At 36.0% G+C, this 20,172-nt stretch overlaps 1 protein-coding gene across 1 annotated transcript; it reads left to right on the top strand.

Annotated features, from left to right (window-relative positions):
• The first annotated feature begins 10,167 nt into the window (after nucleotides 1-10,167).
• LOC127796269 (laccase-12-like) lies at nucleotides 10,168-13,396 on the top strand. Its single transcript, XM_052328332.1, has 6 exons — nucleotides 10,168-10,564; nucleotides 10,680-10,831; nucleotides 10,979-11,223; nucleotides 11,527-11,655; nucleotides 11,802-12,758; nucleotides 12,971-13,396. Exons 1-6 carry the CDS (start codon nucleotides 10,469-10,471, stop codon nucleotides 13,099-13,101), a joined length of 1,710 nt encoding a protein of 569 aa, XP_052184292.1. The 5' UTR covers nucleotides 10,168-10,468; the 3' UTR covers nucleotides 13,102-13,396.
• Nucleotides 13,397-20,172: the final 6,776 nt, after the last annotated feature.

The raw sequence follows: 20,172 nt of genomic DNA, 5'->3' as shown, positions 1-20,172 counted from the left end.
TCATGTATTAATACAGTACATATATTACATGTCAACTGACTGCTCTCTGTTACGCTTTTATAACCCTTTGATTATTCTTCCTTTTCTCTCATTCATGTAATCTAATACCCATGCGCTCAAAACGTGCCACTTGGATCAGATTTATCAAATTGGAGATTCTAAGATGTTAATACATGAACCTTACAGTATTAACTCGTTGCTACTTTAATGGTCTTCCCGTGATTGGTTATATTGGTGTACAATTAATTAATTAATTAGCATTGCTCGTGTTTTGTAAATATATTTGTTATTATTATTAAAATTAAATAGTTAATTAAATTTTAAATGACTCATCAGCTTCGCTCTTCAATCCTCACAAACATACTGAGTCACTGACTCACGCCAACTGTAAACATGGAGTGAACTTTGTCATTGTCAGCTCTGCTATATTATTAGCAGAATGTATTTGTCTTGCAAGTAAGAGTATTGTGTCTTCAATAATTACGAAATCTCATGACATTCAACTTAATTATATGTTTTTTCATTTTAGTTCTATTTGTTGCACAAAAAGCGATAGGTTTAATTCAAATAAAAGATCTAAACTTACTTTAATTTAACCTATTATACATGATCATGCTTGTTTTTTTTTCTTTTTTTGGTTGATTAATGAAAAAATTTAGAAAAATCTATATTATTTGGTGGAGAGATACGAGAAAATAATTATAATTATGTACATTGCAAGATAAAAGTATTGAGCAAGTAAAGATTACGATAATACCTAAGTTGTCATTAAATAACCGATGCCATAAGAGTATATTTTTTGTTTCATGCGACTTTTTGGCAAAATTATTTTTGTTTTCTTTAAACTTAGTAAAAAATATTTATTATTAATTTTGATTATAATATCATCCTATTGTTTGTAGAAAGTCATTAGTTAGGAGTTGTCGACGTCCAGAATCAGTCGACCGTGATTTGTAGACCGGCAATGAATGAATAAGCTCAAATGCAAGGAGGAGGAATGGAATAGAACGTGCGCGAGAGATTTTTTATTTGGTTTGGCTAGAACGATGTCTATTCCACGACTGTTCTCTACTTATTCCAGCAAAATAACAATATATTATTCTCGTTATCCCCCCTATAATGGTATTTTTTATCCTTATTTATAATGAGGGGTGTTTACAATTACATAAAATACAAGAATATAAAGATGACATTATGAGGGACAATATGTTCTTATCAATTCCATAAAATCGGGAGTGAGATCCGTATTATCAAATATCTAGTTTACATCAGATAAAGTAGGTGGGTCCCTGCATCCGGTTATTCAGCAACAATGTTGTTATGCGAGCTGGATATTTTGACTAGCTAACTAAACGGTTAGGCTAACAAACTACAAACATCGCTAGGAACTCATTAGGTATATCGCTAAGAACTCGCTAGAAGTCTTGTTGAGAACTCGTTTGGTTCCGTGATCTGAGCTCGGGTTTTAATAATATGTGAGCTTGTTCTGATGAGCTCAGTTTTGGGTCTATTGGGTTTCAGGCAATTAGATCGGTCTGATAGGTCATGCCCAGCCCATAAAAAATAATGCGAGAAATATCGATAACAAAAATTGTTAAGGGTGATAATCTACAAGGAGCCATTAAAGAGCTAAGAAGCGAATTCTCTCATGTAAACATTGCATATGATTGTTAAAAGTCATTAGTTTTCATATGATTGTTAAAAGGCAAAAATGAGTGAAAACATTTTTTTTAAATCAGTTAACTAAAATTCTTAAATATTTTATGAAAGAATAAACAATTGAGCATTCAAAATCATCTTTAACTATCAAAGATGGGTTAGAATTCACTATTTTTTGCAGGTTTGTAATTTAGGATATTTAATTTTTTGTAGTTTTATTTTTTATTGATAATCCCTTTTGACATTTTTTACATATTGAAAAAAGAAAATAATCATAATGCTCTAAATAATTTCAAACAATTATACACAATTCTATTATTACAAATTAATTTAAAATAAAAATACCAACCTTATCTTTAAGTGTAGGAAAAATAAAAAAATATATATAATCATAACTCTAATCATTTGTTAAGTTCAAGTAAAATCCTAATCTGTATCCAAATAAATGCAAAAACTAATCAATTTATAAGATAAGTGCAATCTAGTTCAAAACTCAAAAGGTTTCGGCAGAAATAATCAATTTATAAGATGAGTCCACACCATGTTGATCATTTAAATACACTGAATAAAAGTGTGCCTGGTCCCATATAACATGCTTATATGTAAATAACAATATTTTCTTTTTCCTCGCAAATCCTAATTCCAGACATATAGTTTGGTAATGTTTGTTTAGACTAGAGAAATCATAATTAATTGTTATGAATGAAATATGTCACTAACAAATTAATTATATCACAACATGCACATGTGTTACTATTTAAACTATGTAATTAAATTCAGTACCACGTCAATTTTAATCATTTTTAAATAAACAATCCAATCTGACATGTTTGGTAACAATAATTATTATAATTGTGATCTAGAATTTAAATTTGACTATGATTGAAAATTCAAATTTGATTATAATTAGGGCATCAAATTTAATTGTGATTGAAATACATCTACAATTGAAGATCTATCTATCACATCTCTAGGGTTAGTTAAGGTTGTGATAAGAATTGGGGAAGAAATCATAATTGAAGAAATGAAGAAGGGAGAAGAAATCAACGGAAAGAGAGAAAAGAATTAGAGAAGAAACAAGATGGAGATTAGAATTCTTAGAGAGAAATCAGAATATCATTCATCATTTCAAAACATATCCTCCAATCTCTTACAAGTAGTCTTCATATAAACCTTAGGTAGTTGTAAACTGATTCCTAATAGCACCCATGTGCTTTTAACAACTTATAAAATATCTTCTAACAACTATTATAAGCCTATTACCATATTACCCTTTTATTGCTCTTAGGGTCATGACAATTCCCCCCATTGAAAGAGTTCTTGTCCCCAAGAACTTGCAGCAAATAGTCGTTGCTTCATCTAATTCCCGCATTTTCTATCTAATTTATCTTTCTTTCTTTCTTCTTCTAGGCTTTTTCTTCTTCCTCGTTCTTGAGTTTCCAAGATCAATCCCAGGCCTAAGTTGCCCTAAAACTTCCATCTAATAAACTTTATCAAATTCAAGCCTAATACAACCACCTCCTTCTATGGTTGTTCAATCTAATTTGGTCTTCAATTGAAGAACATGATCAACCACACCCAGGCTGATATGGTTAACAATTGAAACTTGGAGTGTAAAAGAAGAATTAATTGTGTCTGTGACTTCTTTGATAGTTCATCCCCATCTCATACAAATAAGGTAAGCGCGTATCTCTAGCTGCAGTTATTGCATTTTCATCTAGCCTACTGCCATGTTCTACTGCAAAACTTCCAGCAAAATCTTGGAAATACAGTAATGGCGAATTAGAATTAAGAGATGCTGCAACTTCAATCCCAGCTAATGGTTCCTCATTGGCTGCCATATGACCCTTATTCCAATCCTTTTTCCCAACTTGATTTACAGCCAAATTATCTAATGAAACAATATCCCTGTCCAGACTATCAGATGTATGGAAGCCATCTACATAGTAGTTCTCACCTCCAATCTATTGTCTAGATTGATTATCATCCGAATCATCAACTTCCAATTCTTATAAAGTGTGGACTACATAGATCTCTCCATCCAATCTTCTTTCCTTTTTAGAATCTTGAGTTACCATTGATAAGTTCGTTTCGGTTTCAACACCAACTTCCATAATATTGATTGAATTTTAGTCACAACCTCCTGATTCCATGCCGACAATTCAGCAACTCCTTTTTCCTTGTGTTTGTTGGAATGAACTTCTTTTTCAACAATATCATGTTGCTCATTTTCATTTGTTGCCTTATCAATCTATTCATTACAAATTCCCTTTGGGTAATTAGGGATGTAAATTGTAACCGAAACCGTGGGAAACCGAACAGAAATTGAACCGGTCAACGTGGTTAAAAATCATTTGACTGGGTAATAATTTGGTTTGGAAAAAAATCGAACACTATTTCAGTGGATATGTTTTGGTTATTGTTAAGCTCAAGGGTAAGTAAATACAATTTTGATAATAACAAAAATATTTTTATGATATAAATATATTTCTTTCTCATACAAAAAATAAATTTATTTTGAATTAAATATGAATTGTCTTTAGACATATTTTCTTATTTTGACCATTTATGTCTCAAAATTTTATGTTTGGATTTTTATTTCTTGATAAATGCATTTCTTATTTATGCAAAAAGTAAATTTATTTTGAATTAAAAGAGAATTGCTTTTAAACATGTTTTCTTGTTTTAATCATTTATGTCTCAAAAATTTACATTTGAATTTTCAAAATTTGAATTAAAGAATAATTATTTTTAGACATTTTTTCTCTTACTCATGCAAAAAGTAAATTTATTTTAAATTAAAGGAGAATTATTTTTAGACATGTTTTCTTGTTTTAATCATTTATATCTTAAAAAACTTATATTTGAATTTTCAAATATTGATTTCTCATGCAAAAAGTAAATTTATTTTGAATTAAAAGTTATGCATGTTTTCTTATTGTTTGAGAGAGTCTAAACATTTTTTGAATTTCAAATTTTATATTAATCTTTTTTTTAATGGCTAGTGTGTTTGGAAGATGTATATATATATATATATATGGCAAGTATGGGGGTTTAAGGTAGAACAAACTTAATATAATATTCAAACAAGAGTGAGAAAGTTCGAAGTGCTGGAAGTGTCCTGACTGGTGGAATTCTCAACCGTTGGTGACTTGTTTGTAATTGTCTATGGTTGTAAGTTTGTTATTTTTACTCACTTATTATGTGAGGAGATTATATTTGCGAGTAATATGATAGTGGTTCTTGTTTAGACAATGGATTGTATGTTGGTTCTAGCTCTAATTAAAAGTTAGTGTTGATTCTCTTTAGTAGAACCTCAAGCTAAGTCTTGAGAGAGAGGATTACGCTTTTTAGAACTGAACCTCTATAAATTTCTCTTGTTCCTTATGGTTGTATGATTTTATTGTTATTAATCCTATTGCAATCATCACATATTAAAATCACAAATTTAAGAGTTTTTAAAAGAGTTAAAATTATTAATTAATTTTTTTAAAAACCCAATTCACCCACCCTCTTGAGTATTTTTTTGGGCAACAGCAGTTATGGTTTTCACTAAATCCAAACTGAAATCAAACCGAATGTGTGGGTAACTGAATCAAACCGAACCGAATATACATATATATAATAAATATTTATTTATTTAATATATTATATATACATAATATATATATATATGTTGACTAATGCATTTTTTCAAGTATTTTAACTAATGCATTACAAATATATAAAATATTTAACATTTATAAAGTAATTAACCAATAAAAATAAAATCTAATATTAAATTATTTTATTTTTATCAATCAAATAATTATATCCAAGAAGTTTGAAGTTAATTTGTAACTTTATGCAAGAAGAAGGTAACTTTATTAGAGTTTGTTTTTGTTTGTTGTGGAGTTATCAAAAATTTTTATGAATGCTATTTGCAAGAGTTTGTCTTTGTTTATTGGTATGAATCAAACTAAAAAAGCCATAGTTAAAACTGAAACTGAATGGTTTGGCTATGATTTTTAATTTTTAAAACTAATGGGTAATGATTTGGTTTTAGTAGTTTAAGTTTGATTTGATTATGGTTTTGGCAAAAATCAAAACCAAACCGAACCATTGCCAACCCTATGAGTAATGACATTCACCACTAATATCATCACTAATGTTGCATTCCTCCTTGATAATTCTGTTGAAACCGGTATACTTTTTCCACTCTATATTGGAAATAGGCAATGAATCCGTTTCCCGTCATCTTGACTTCTCTTTTGGCTGTTCTATTTTAAGAAATTCCTCTTTGTTAAAACTTCTGTGATAATTCTCGAAGAATTTTGCAAGAAAGCTATAATAATATTTCTTAGTTAGTATCATCGCAAACTCATGCAATTGCTCATGTAGCATCCAATCGAAGTCCTTGCTCGTATCATATACCACACTTCTTATTTTCTTATTTAATTGGTTGATCTCATTCTCAAACTTCTTTTCTCATGCATGAGGCTTCTAGCCAAACTCCTAATAATGTCTACCTCCAACTGACAATGCAGTATCATTCTGTTGCAAGTTAGTCTCCACTCATTTCATGTGTGCATTGCTTCCCATGGCCTTACGAGCAAGACATCCCATTGAAATGCATCATTCTTCTACTACAATTGAGACTCCCATGGTTTCATGCTTGCTTTGCCCGTCATAGAAGAAATCTCACGAGTTAGACAAGCCACAGGCTAAGAACTCTAAGCGAAGTACATCCCAAATCCCCATACTTCCCTTATGTAATTGCCTCACCCAATCACCTTTAAAATTGATCCAAGAGGTGGCAAATTTCAGGCGCTATTCCGCTTCGAATTCCAGCCTATTTTAAGAACAAAAGAAGTTGTCAATTACATCAACTTGATTGGCCTTCTAAAGTTTCATAAAGCGTCTGACTCTCAATCAAAAATTACAATCAGAATCACAGCAATTGAGGATTACCAGAATTTGCCAGGTCTGTTGGATAATCGACTGCCTCAAGGCCAATTAGCCAAGAATTATTTCGTCGGAATCAAAAAGGTTTAATTTGCTTGCAAGTTCGGATCAATCGGAACTGCTATAGGCGTCTCCAAAAGCACAATCGAACCAAATTAGCCGAGTCGCCTTTAAATTTCCAAGCCCAAAGTATTAGCTGACAATCACCTTACATCAACCCAGGAGAATCGTTCACCCAATCACCGTCCAATGAGTGTTGAAATTCACCTAAATTTAGTGCCTCTGATCTTCATTGAATTGTTGATCAGAATCGTCAAACACGATGGATAACACCATCCAGACTTGCTTGCGATCGCTATAACTTCTAGATAGCCCATACCTAGGTCTATTTCACGCCTTCACTACTCGCAAGACTGAAGTGATTCAATGATCTCCCAAACCGCGCCTTCTTCTTTCGCCTCAGATGTTAGTCAACCAACGCTCTCTTCTTTGGAATCATTGGAGCTGAATTCGCCTGAATTCAATTTGTTCCACCTGAAGCCCACACTACCTGTAATTGATGGACTCTGTTCTATGGCTACTTCGTCTCCTTTGATTTGTACTGAGTTGCATGTTCGATCTGCCACTACTATTTTCTCTGAATTCCTCCGCTAAGATAGTCAAAATTTGCTCACACATAAGAAATGAAGGCTACAAATGTTCAACGGTATTCGTCGGAATCACCGTCAGACTCACCTTCAAAAGTTGGACACACTAACTGGATTTTCAAACTCACACCTGAGGAATGACTGCTCTGATACCATTTGTCACATTCCTATGGTTAGTTAGGGTTGTGATAGAAATTGGGGAAGAAATCATAATTGAAGAAATGAAGGAGGGGAAGAAATCAACAAAAAGAATTAGAGGAATTAGAGAAGAAACAAGAGGAAGATTAGAATTCTTAGAGAGAAATCAGAATATCATTTATCATTTATCATTTCAAAACATATCATTTAATCTCTTACGAGTAGCCTTTATATAGGCCTTACCTAACTGTTAACTGATTCCTAAAAGCATCTATGTATTTCTAACAACTTGTAAAATATATCCTAAGAACTATTATAAGTCTATTACCACATTACCTATTTATTTCTCCTAAGGTCATGACATTATCTTCTTTGTGCCTCATCTTTTGATTAGAATATAAATTTATTTAAATTATTTTTTGTATACATATGTAGATAAGTGGTAGATCTATAAATAAATACTCAATACCCTAAAATTATTGCATTTATATCACTTTTACAGTACCAATATCGTCATAGTTATATTTTGTTATTTTTTCTCACGATTTTTCCCGATTTAGGTTTTTCACGTTAAATTTATGTGTTCATTTATGTGTTTGATTGTGATTTTTTTAATCCAAAATCATAACTATAATTACTGTACAAAATTATTTTGAATTTGTTCTTTTCTTTTTTGGAGAGTTGTACTACAACTACATAGACATGGTCTGTGCTTTGGTCTTTGATATTGTTTTGAATATGAAAAACCTCATTTGATATTATACATGTGCCATTTTTGAATGGTTCTAAATTATTTTATTAAGCACTAAATTATTGCAACCAAATTATTTTATTAAGCATCATACTGAAAATTATTCAATGTCAAAATACATTTTCAATATCCTTGATGACATTTGTGAAAACAAGTTTTTATCGTCAAAAAAATCTTTTACATTTGATATATCAAATTTGGTCATTAGCACTTTAATATCAATACCATTTTTTCTTTTTTTTTAATTTGAAGGCCAAACTGTTGATTGTTTTTCGTAAATCGGTCAATCGTTTGTGCTTAAGATGTTGACTGACTTTTCAAGCCTATCAACCGATTTTATGTAGACTTTCAGCCAGCTCTAATCGACTGTTAATACATAAAAATTAGTTGATCGTTTTTGTCCATGTCCACCATTTTTCTCTTTTATGTTGACTATTTCTTGAGATTTTGCTCTAATAGGTCGATCGATTTTTTTAGCATGTTGACTATTTTTATTGGAAATATCTTTAATAGCTAGTTTTGCATATCATTAAATGCGACTAGCAGTTCCATCGACGACTAATAAGTTCCAAGGCTAAGAGAAACCTATAAATAGAGAAACCATTGCAAGTTTCAAGTTTTACTATTCTATTCAAGTGCCCTAACAATTTTAAATGTTTATCTCAATTAAAAAGTGTTTGTATACCATTTGTATTATTTGTTTAGGCCTTTTGTGTGTAAATTTTGATAAATATTATAACTGAGAGATTATCTCTCAAATCATATATTCTTCAAAATTTATTGTATTTTGCCTAACAAGATTGTTAGAGGGCCTACTTTGATAAGTAGTGCGTTATAATCATAATTCTTGTACTAGTAGGTATATTTGAAATAAGAAATGAGATTTTAGTGATTGTTGAAAATCTTTTGTGAGGAGTTAAGTAGTGAATTAAGCCGTTTGAGTTAAACCACCATAAATCATTTATGTCGCACTTATCATTTATTTCCATAATCTTTTTAATCATCAATCTATACTCATCATCTTATTGCACTAAAACCTCATCAATAGACAATTTTTTCTAAGCTTTATTAATTTTTTAAAACACTGAATTCACCCCATGTGTGGTGGTGCCATTATTACACAACCATCCAAAAACATAGAATTCAACTATATTCCTTATAAATGTTCACGTGATGATCGGACCGGCTAAAATTTTTTCAACAATCGTGTGTCCAAAACATAAAAGCACAAGTTTGTTTGTGCAATTTAAAAGTTATAAATTTTTCATGGGCGACCCACCTAATTAGGTTTACCTAGAATTAATATACTAAAATAAGAATGGCATGGCCGCGAGGTAGAAGACTTTATTTACCTAGAATTAATATCCTAAAATAACAATGTAATTCATATGGCATTGGTACAGGCATATATTTCTTTTTTGAGGAAAAAAAATATCAAGACTTTATTACATCAATTATTTCTGAGTTTGTTCATATAAGAATTAAAGCTAAATGCCCAATTATTATATGATCAAGATATCAGCAAATAAAAAAATAATATACCAAATCTGCGAGGCCCATTTGGAGACAGAAAAAGCTGAAATACTCATGAATCTGGGACTAGCCTTCTCCCATATCTACGCCTAAATCCGCCCCTGCTTACTCTCACAAGAAAATCATACGAGCTAGCTACCAGCTTCATTGAACTTAGTGGTCACAATTATTCCCGTTAATTGGCTTGCTGTAACCAAAGAGCTCAATTAGTTAAACCTGAAAAATGGTGGCGCGATTGAAATTCAACTCCTAGCTAGGGAGAGACTTGTGGAAGAAGCATTCAATAAATGGTTCACCAACTCCAATTGGGTTGAATTAAGTTTGGGCCATTAACCGCTGGATGTCAAAACCTAATCTGCCAATTTCAGAACAACCCTTGTTCCTCGTTTTCTCATCCTATGTAAGCTTTATAAGAAAACCAGACCCTTTCGCTTTCTTAATTTCTTTCCCAATTTATAAGCGTTTCCCACTCCAAAGTTGAAGCCACGGTCACTCGGAAACTTAAAAAGGCAAGCAAGAAGATGGAACAATTCAACGGCATTATGAACCTTCTCTTCTCTTTCATTCTGATCTTCTCCCTTTCCTGAGATTGAATATATAATATATATATACACATATTTAAGTTTTCCTTCCATGCAAAATTAAAACCTAATCTGCCAACCTCAGAACAACCACCTCTCTCTTCTTCTTCATCTATAAAAGCAACTTTCCTCCTCCTCCATTCCCACAATTTAAGTCTCATAATTTTGATATTTTCAGCAAAGTTTTAAGTCCAATTATATCGCCAGAAAAGAATATGGAAGCCTCGGTAATTGTCGGCACTTTGCTTCTCTTGGCCAGTGCATTGCCATTGATAGCTGATGCAGAAGAAACCCATTATCACGAGTTTGTTGTATGTCTAGTTCGTTCCTTGATCTCTAATTTCTCCTTGCACGTGTCTAATTATACATTTTGTTTCATCTTCTCCAGTGAGATCTAATTCATTGTTCATTGTACCCGGAGAACAGGTTCAAGAAACACCGGTGAAGAGGCTGTGCAGAACCCATAAAGCCATTACGGTGAACGGACAGTTCCCTGGACCAACATTGGAAGTCAACGATGGAGATAGCCTGGTGATCAATGTTATTAATAGAGCCCAATACAATGTCTCCATTCATTGGTAATATATTCATTTCCATCAAAGAGTAGTTGATAGAAATAGTCTAATTAAGCCAGGGTTTGCCTAACAATACGAGACTATATAATATATAGTGATCTCTTTTGTAACATGAGTTCAAACCTTATTCCTCCTCTGCTTCTACTATAGGCATGGCATTAGACAAATAAGAACGGCGTGGGCTGACGGCCCAGAGTACGTGACTCAGTGTCCGATTCGACCAGGACACAGCTTTACCTACAGGTTTACAATTCAAGACCAAGAGGGTACGCTATGGTGGCATGCCCACAGCTCATGGCTCAGAGCCACTGTCTATGGAGCTCTCATTATTTACCCAAAGCGAGGCTCTTCATTCCCTTTCCCTAAGCCCAAGCGCCAATCAACTCTTCTGTTAGGTAACTTTTTAATTACATGTCCACCAGACAAATTTATGCTACTAAAAATGCATGCAGTTGGATATTGGAGTAGAATATTGGACTTGACTCCATTAAATATAATTATTTATTTTATAAGTGAGGCTGTTAATTTGTTCTATAGAGATCACTAGGGATATAAATAGGACTCTCATTTTTATACTTATTTTAACAACAACTAGAGTTAATTGTGACTCATTTAATAAGATCTATACATATGTGCTTTGAAATTTAGATTTAATTACTCTTCCTTTTTTAACTAAAAAAAAATACATAAATGAGCAGGAGAATGGTGGGATGCAAATCCAATAGACGTGGTGAGGGAAGCCACAAGGACCGGGGCAGCTCCTAATATCTCCGATGCTTATACCATCAATGGTCAACCCGGTGATTTTTACAACTGTTCCAGCCAAGGTCCTGCTTTTATAATCACAACCTCACCGATGAATTCATCTCTTTAATTAATTTGCAGTTGCACTTGCACTTGCACATCATATATATATATATATAAACCATTATTGTAAATTAATTAATTAATCCATTGATTCTCTGTAATGCAGACACTGTGACAATTCCGGTTGATTTCGGCGAAACCAACCTCCTCCGAGTGATCAACGCCGCTATGAACCAAGAGCTCTTCTTCACGGTGGCCAACCACAAGCTCACCGTCGTCGGAGCCGACGCTTCATATCTCAAGCCCTTCACCACCGGCGTCATCATGCTGGGTCCAGGCCAAACTACCGACGTCCTCGTAACCGCCGACCAGCCGCCGGGCCGCTACTACATCGCCGCCCGGGCCTACGCCAGCGCCCAAGGCGTACCCTTCGACAACACCACCACCACTGCCATCCTCGAATACAAGGCCGCCCCTTGCCCCGCCAAAGGCGGCTTAACCCAGCCATCTCAGCCGTCATTTCCGCAGTTCAACGACACCGCCGCCGCCACGGCCTTCACCTCCAGCCTCAGGAGCCCCAGGAAAGTTCCCGTGCCGGCCAACGTTGACGAGAGCCTCTTCGTCGCATTCGGCCTTGGCCTCAACAACTGCCCATCGGCTGCCAATCCAAGCACGTGCCAAGGCCCAAACGGGACCCGGTTCACGGCCAGCATGAACAATATATCTTTCGTTTTCCCGTCGAGTTTTTCTATCCTCCAAGCGTCCCAGCAAGGGATTCCCGGAGTTTACACTACCGATTTCCCGGCGACTCCGCCTGTGAAATTCGATTACACGGGCAATGTGAGTCGGGATCTATGGCAGCCTATTCCGGGGACTAAGGTGTACAAGTTGAAATATGGCGCAAGAGTGCAGGTTGTTTTACAGGGAACAAGTATCGTTGCTGCAGAGAACCACCCGATTCATCTCCATGGCTATGATTTCTACATCATCGCAGAGGGGTTTGGAAACTTCAACCCGGAAAACGACACGGCCAAATTTAACCTCGTTGATCCGCCGATGAGGAACACAGCCAGCGTACCTGTTGGCGGATGGTCAGTCATTAGATTCGTTGCTAATAATCCAGGTAATCAAAGAAGAAAACCTAGCTACTAGAGATTTCAAATCTTAATTATTCCATATTTTTTTAATTGCAATTCATTATTATAGTTATTTTTTTAAATTTGATTACTTAATAAAAATTGAATAAGATTTTATTTTCCATTGTTAAATTAAAATCTATATATAACCGATCGATCGAATTAACCAAATACTTGTTCATTGCTTGTATGTAATCAGGGACTTGGGTAATGCACTGTCACTTGGACGTGCACATAACCTGGGGGCTGGCCATGGTCTTCCTAGTGGAGAACGGAATCGGAGAACTGGAATCGCAGGAGCCCGTTCCGGTGGATATGCCTGTGTGTTAGTAGTTAATTCCTCGCCGCCGACGAAGATAGGAGGAATTAATTAATATATATATATTTATATATTTATATACACACATGATGCAGCAGCCTATAATAATTAATAAATTAATAACATCATTATCAGGGTCGTCATATCACTCATTTTTTTGTCATAGAGACATAGATCACGGAGTCCTAGTTGGTGTCTCTCTGCTTTCCCATTAATTCTTTTGTAATTTTTGTTTTTCAAATTAATTAAGGTGCATTAGAGATGGTGCCATGGTGAAACACTGAGTACCATTTGAGTCTGAGCCAACATCTTAATTTCCTGGATATGACTGTATGTTCTATATTGGCGTGAAAAAGAGTATTCTTTTGCTTTTCAATAATATTGGTCGACTTGTGGGAGATTGGGTTGTTGGGAAATTATATTAAGAAATGTTATTAGTATATTATTATGTATATTTTAGATTACACAATAATGTTAAAATATTTGTCATTCAAGACGGTGAAGTGTATAATTAAAATATCTTTCATTTAAGACGGTGAGGCATGATAAAGGTGTGAGGGTATTTTTATCATTTATAATGCATTATATAATCCAAAGTACACATAATGATATACCTATGACATGGTCCAATTATATTATAGGAAATATTATATTCATTACAATAATTAAATTTAATTAGGTGCAGTGTGAACATTGTATAGAATTTGTATAATCATAATTTAATTAATGTGGGGCAATGTTAATTATTGTTGTACAATAATTTTTAAGTTGTAATAAATATATATATCTATTATTTTTAGACAATATGTATTTGTATTTTATTTTTAGTATATAAGCATTATACTAAAAAATAAAATAACTTATTAATTAGAACATATTAAATGTAACATTCAAACTTAGAAAATGTTTTCCATACTTTTGATAGACATAAGAATATCCGTTGTGAGATTCGGTCAGTGGTCACAACGGGAAGGTCACCGCTGACATCAAAATTAATGTGTTGTATTGTTTTTTACCAAATGGATAAAAAAGGTCACTCAGTGCTGACTTCTAAAGCTACACGTCGACCGCACGCACCGTTACCACGCGATATACTTGAATGACGTGTCGACAAGTGGCGCACATGCAACCCTTTATTCTCTAATCCTTACTGACAGGACAGGTGACATTTAAACAGAGCAGAAACAACACATAACCAAAGTCAGAAATATTATTTTGACGATATTTTTAATAATATTAATACGAATAAAAAAATATAAAAAATTAAATTTAAAACCTCATATCTATGGCCACTCTTAAGGTTGTGTTGGGTTTCTGGTTTGACCATAGCTTATAAACTATTAAAAAAAAATTGATGAAATGTTTGAGTGCACGTCATCGCCCCCATTGCGAGTATATATATATAATACATATAATCATATTATATTAATATATTTTTAATAATTATATATAATTTATTAATATTTAATAATAAAATTTTATATAATTTAATATTAGGTCTATTTTAATCTTTTTATTAAATTTTGATAACTTATTAATTTTTTTAAATTAAATATATAATTAATAATTTAAATATATATTTATTTAAATACTATTTAACTTTTAATTTAAAAATTAAATAATTTAAAAACAATGAAAAAAAGGGGTAAGCCAAACAGCCTCTAAATCACTTGCGCACATCTCGACTATTTTCACTTTATGGGCCTTATGGCTGTAAGTCACGTCACGTGCATCTCGCAAGTACTGCTATTGAGCAATTTGTCTAATCACACCCTAAGGTACCACCTACGCTATCACTTCCTTCCCAGAAATGCTACGGGTATCATTTGGGTTAATCCCTCGACTATTCAATATTTAATTTTTTTTGTTTACAATTCCCAATATCCCGCCTAATATTATCCCCACCAATATCCTGCCTAATATTATCCCCAAGTGATCCGTTCAATGTTATCCCTCTCTCCTTCACTATTTCTCTCTCTCCCACCTTTACTCCCTCTCAACCCTTCTCTCTCTCTCTCTCTTCCGCTAACCACCCTCATTCCCTCACACACTATTCTTTCTCTCAGCTCTCCCTCTCAAGGCCTCTCTCTTTTCCTTGCCAGCCACCTTCACACGACTATTCTCCCTCTCGGATCTCCATCTTATAACTCGTCTCTCTCTCTTACTTTGGCTAGCTACAAACATCGCCCTCACCAACTATATCTGTAATATCTCGAAATTTCAGTAATGATATTAATTATTAAATTTCGATTAATTATTAAATTTCGACATTTGAGGATTTAAGGTAATCAAAGAGTGGTAAAAAATAATACTGCTAATAATAAAAAAATGTGTAAATTATGTTAACTTAATTTGAATTAATTAATTAATACATATTGATAATATAATCAAAATAATAATAATGAGTTAAGAAATTAACTTAAATTAATTAATTAATAAGTAAAATTTTGTGGCTGTGCGCGTGTGCGTAAGGGTTAAGCAAAGTGGCCACTTTTCTGTCAAATGAAAACAGAGAAGAACAGAGAGAGAGAGAGATCAGTGGACTGCTCGACCAAGTGAGGGAGAGCTTGAGAGGAAGCTGGGGGGGGGGGGGCGAGTAATCGAGAGTGAGATAGAGATCGGGTGAGAGAGAGCAAGGAGGGTCGAGAGATTGAGAGGGAAGGAGAGCAGTGAGAGGGAGAAAGGGGGTGGCTGCCATGGGAGCTGGCCGAGAGCTCGGCCATGGCAGCCGAGCAAGCAACCAGCAGCGGCGGGGTAGAGCAGCAGCGTCGAGAGGCGTCCGGCGAGCCAATGGGCGGCCGCGGCAAGGCGGCCAGGGGCTTGGCCGATTGGCCATGGCCGCGGCTGAAGCAGGGGAGGCAGCAGCCGCGGGGAAGAAAGGAAGAAGAAGGAGAAGAAGAAAGAAGAAAGGAAGAGAAAGAGGAAGAAGAAGAAGAAGAAGAAGAAGAAAGAGAAGAAGAAGAAGAAGAAGAAGGCGTGCAGAGCAGTGCGCGGAAGAAGAAGAAGAAGAAGAAGAAGAAGAAGAAGAAGAAGAAGAAGAAGAAGAAGAAGAAGAAGAAGAAGAAGAGGAGAAGAAAATAAGGGGAAAATAAAGGGATTTTGGGATTTTTCAACAAGGGAAGTGATCAGGTACGTGGGTAAGAATTAGTAGAAGCGTTATGTGTTTAAATTATAAATTTTATGCGATTAAAATTAATTAATTTGTGTCCCGGTTGTGTTATTTGTTAGGAAATGATTTAATTTTCCTCGGGAGCTTGAGAGAGGTCGGAATCAGCCGATTTCAGGTAAGTTCTTAATGCTTTCTTCGTATTCTTTAATTTCCGTGAGAAACCCTGTGATTTCTCGTATTTTATACCCTCCCTTCGTCTGTTTCAGCTCATTTATTAATTATGAAATTTTGAGTCGTTTGATTTAAATTTAATTTATTAAGCTGGCTTCGAGGATTTTATTAGCGTGATTTAATTTAAAATAAATGAGGCTTATTGGGATTGTAGTGTGGTGCGCTTACGAGGGATTTTAGACAGTTAAATTATTAATATTACACGGTAGATTTATTTAATTAAAGCTGCGATTTTATTTATTGCCAGCGAATGTTTTACTTCGCAGCGGGTGCGCAAGAAAAGCGAGGAACAGCCGTGTAAAGGCAAGCTCTTAACTCTCTCTTCTTGATCTTTAATTCCCGTGAAACACCCCGTGATTTTCTGTACTTTATTCCCTCCCTTACTCTAATTCAGCTCCTAATCTTATTTGTTATTCTTATTCATTTGTTTTAATTTAAATTAAATCCGATGCTTCTAGAGTTTTATTTGTTGTGAGCTTATGGGGGTTTGTACCGCCCCCACTTCCTTTGGGAATGATGCCGAACCAGCCTGGGAATTAGGTTCCTAGACGGGCGGATTTATTTATGATTTTATCGGGTTTATTTACAGCTTTTTCTCGGATTTATTTATGGTTCGGTTAGAGCTATCGAGCAGTAGGGCAGGGGTCGGTTGTTGGTGATGCTGGGGTAGACTATTGTACGGCCCTGATGTGGACCGTCGGGTGGACACCCCTAGTCACTGGCCGTTGACCGGTGCCGGGCATTGCTGACTAGCTCTGCCGGTATGTGATTTACTGCATGATTAGATACCTTGTATTACTGTTCATGATTTGATATGCACATGGGTACGGGATGCATGTTGGGATATTCATTTATTGAGTATGCTTGGACACGGACATTCTAGTTTGGTTAGGTTGCATCCAGCGCGAGCATATGCATGGCGCGTGGTTTACTATGTGGGCGGAGCATGGCCTGATGCCTGGATGTATGGGCGCCTTGTATCACGTTGATGCTTACTACGCCATTGCATTTCTATGTGCATTGCATGGATACTGGTAGTATTTAGTTCTCGGACGAGAGTACCGTTCCGAGGAAGCCTATGGCTCGGTTGTCGGGAGTACCGACGGATACGGGTGACGGGAGTACCGACCCGGGATTGCGCGCGCAGGTTTGTGGAGATATTTGTTGCCTTTCAGGGCAGCGGCAGGTTGGTATGGGACTTGGGTGCCAAGTGTCTTATGTGGGCCCCAAGGACCGGTATGTGCTTTTATTTTGTTATGCTATTGAGCTGTTGTGTTGTAGTGTCTCATGGCTTGTGTGTACCTGGGGGTTTATTTTGGGGAGAGTTTTCTGGTTATGTTCAGCCTTCAGCCTTTCTTTCTTTATGCTTGCTGAGTCTCTCGACTCACCTTGCTTTCCATCATTCCAGGTAGTGGCGGCGTGAGCCATGGCAAGGGAGTCAGCTTTAACGGCAGAGTCGGTGTGGTGTACAGGCAGTCTCGTCAATCCCTATCCACTCTGATGTCTAAGTAGAATTTACTCTATTATTTCGTACTGTGCCAGGTGTTTTCTCGAGTCTTGTGTATGTCGGCACAGGAGTTTGTGTTTATTTATTTATCTTGTGACCGCTGTGTTAGCGGGGTACCCATAGTGCATGCATGTCTTGAGCTTTGCTTCCGCTGTTCTTATTTTTTGTGTATGCATGCCGGGGTGGTCTTTGTCTGGTGTCTCATTCTTTTCTCCTCCCGTAGGCGCTCCCGTCCGGGTAGTCCGGGGGGCTGGGATATCCGGGCGGGGGTGCTTACAATGTTGGTATCAGAGCGTTATTTGAGTCAGTTTTGTGGGACGAGTTCCTGTACACTAAGGTTGTCGGGTATAGTTAGGGATGTCAAGGTGAATCGAATAGGGTTAGGCTGTGTCCAAGTTGAGTTTTGCTGATTCGTGTGAGAGACTGTATCTCGATTTAAATTCGTGTAGGGGTGATAAGTGCACGTTAGAATGGGACTGTGAAGTGGTATGAATAGGATTTCTTTAGAACTGGTGCCTACCCCTAGGTGTTCAAGTAAGAGGTTGGTTTTGCCTTAAGATATTTACCTGATATTTGGTGTTGTTTGCTGATTTTGAGTATTCCCAATAGGACCCGAAGGCCTAGATCCCAGTATACCCTTACCCAACTCGGATGATCTCTCAGTATTGGATTGTTTATGGTGTCAGTGGGAACAGGAGTTTGCCTCTGGATAAGGAGGCGAGCAAGACGAAAATGAGTACTTAGTGAGTTGTATGTATCAGTTTGACGAGATGTTTCAAGAGACGATTCACGAGATCTTTTGGGAACTGTCAGAGACAAGTCTTGTTCGCCCATGAGCTCATGAATGACATATGGAGGTGGTTGACTGTTGTAATTATGAATGATGTGAGACTTTGTTCCCATTATGATATTTTTGCCGAAGCGGTGAGGTAACAAGTTGTCATTTGGGAGTCTTACTAGGGATCGGTACAAAGTGTGCCCAGGATTGGAACACTACTTGACACCCAGTCAATCTGAGCCACTGTGAGGGTGTCGTCATAGCCACTAGAGGGACCCGTTGGACCCAGTTCTAGCATAACTAGCAATGAGGATTTAGCGTACCTGGTAGATGAAGCTACATCGATCGCCAGGGGTAATGAGGGGAGTTCTAGTTAGTATGATTATTAGGGGGCTGCAATGAAAATATGTGGCTGTAAATTATGAGTGTAAGGATGGGAATGTGCTATAGGAGTCCAATGGTTACTAGTAGATCTGTAGGTACCGAGATGTGTATAGGGTGTACTGAGATGGGAAACTGAAGGTTGGGTAGTGCGGTAACTCGTGTGTAACAGTTAAATTGTCTGTACTTATTTGGTCGAGAAATGTGTTATATGATGAGGTATGGAGGTAAATTGAGGTTCTGAGGGGTTTGCATTTCCTTGGAGGTTTAGGGCAGCAACCCTAAGTTTTAATCGAATTTGGATGGATAACTCGGAACACTAATACAAAGTCCCAAGAGAGATCTGTGATGGGACTTCATGAGACGCCGTGTGGATTAGAACGGCTACTGATACGATGAGTTGCTTTTAGTCGAGCAGGCTTTAGAGCAGATAACACCGGTACTAAAGATCGAGTCCCAGCTACCGTATAGGGTTTTTGAGGAGGTCAAGGTTAATAATTAATGATCAAGACGAGGTACGGCCCAATCAGCTATTGGGAGTTGAGATCAGTAGCAAGGACAAGACTGAGGGTTGGTGATCACCGAATGAGTTATAATAGGAACCCTTAATTGGATGTGCCGATTCCTTTAAGGAGGAGAGACTATCGGGTGACATCTTAGACCTCGAGATGTATTGAGTGGAGAACGTCTATTCCTTGATAATCCTAGTTAAGTGACTACCTATATTTATTGGTAGGACCCTGAGCCTTCGCGGCAAATTGTGGGAGAAAGTACTGCCGAGAAAATGTTGAGTACCTGGTTAAGAATCAGTTGGAAAAGTCAGACTAAAGGATATTGCTGTTGAATTTTTGATTGAGTGTGTCGTGTCATTTTCATGCTCTTTATGTCTCGTAAGTACATGGCAGGTTCTCGTCACATTACCGGGTATCAGCCTCTCATCATGCAAGAGGGTGGCCCTACTCTTGTCTTTACCGATAGCATTGAGCTTTGTGTTGCGAGTCTGTTTATCATGGGGATTAAATATCTCTAAATTTTAAGTTGCCTTTAGATTGATATGTGGTCGAGATAGTATTAAA

This window comes from Diospyros lotus, chromosome 3 (genome assembly GCF_014633365.1).
Source record: "Diospyros lotus cultivar Yz01 chromosome 3, ASM1463336v1, whole genome shotgun sequence".
NCBI lineage: Eukaryota > Viridiplantae > Streptophyta > Magnoliopsida > Ericales > Ebenaceae > Diospyros > Diospyros lotus.
The sequence above is the reverse complement of the archived record's forward strand: the minus strand, read 5'-3'. Positions and strand labels throughout refer to the sequence as shown.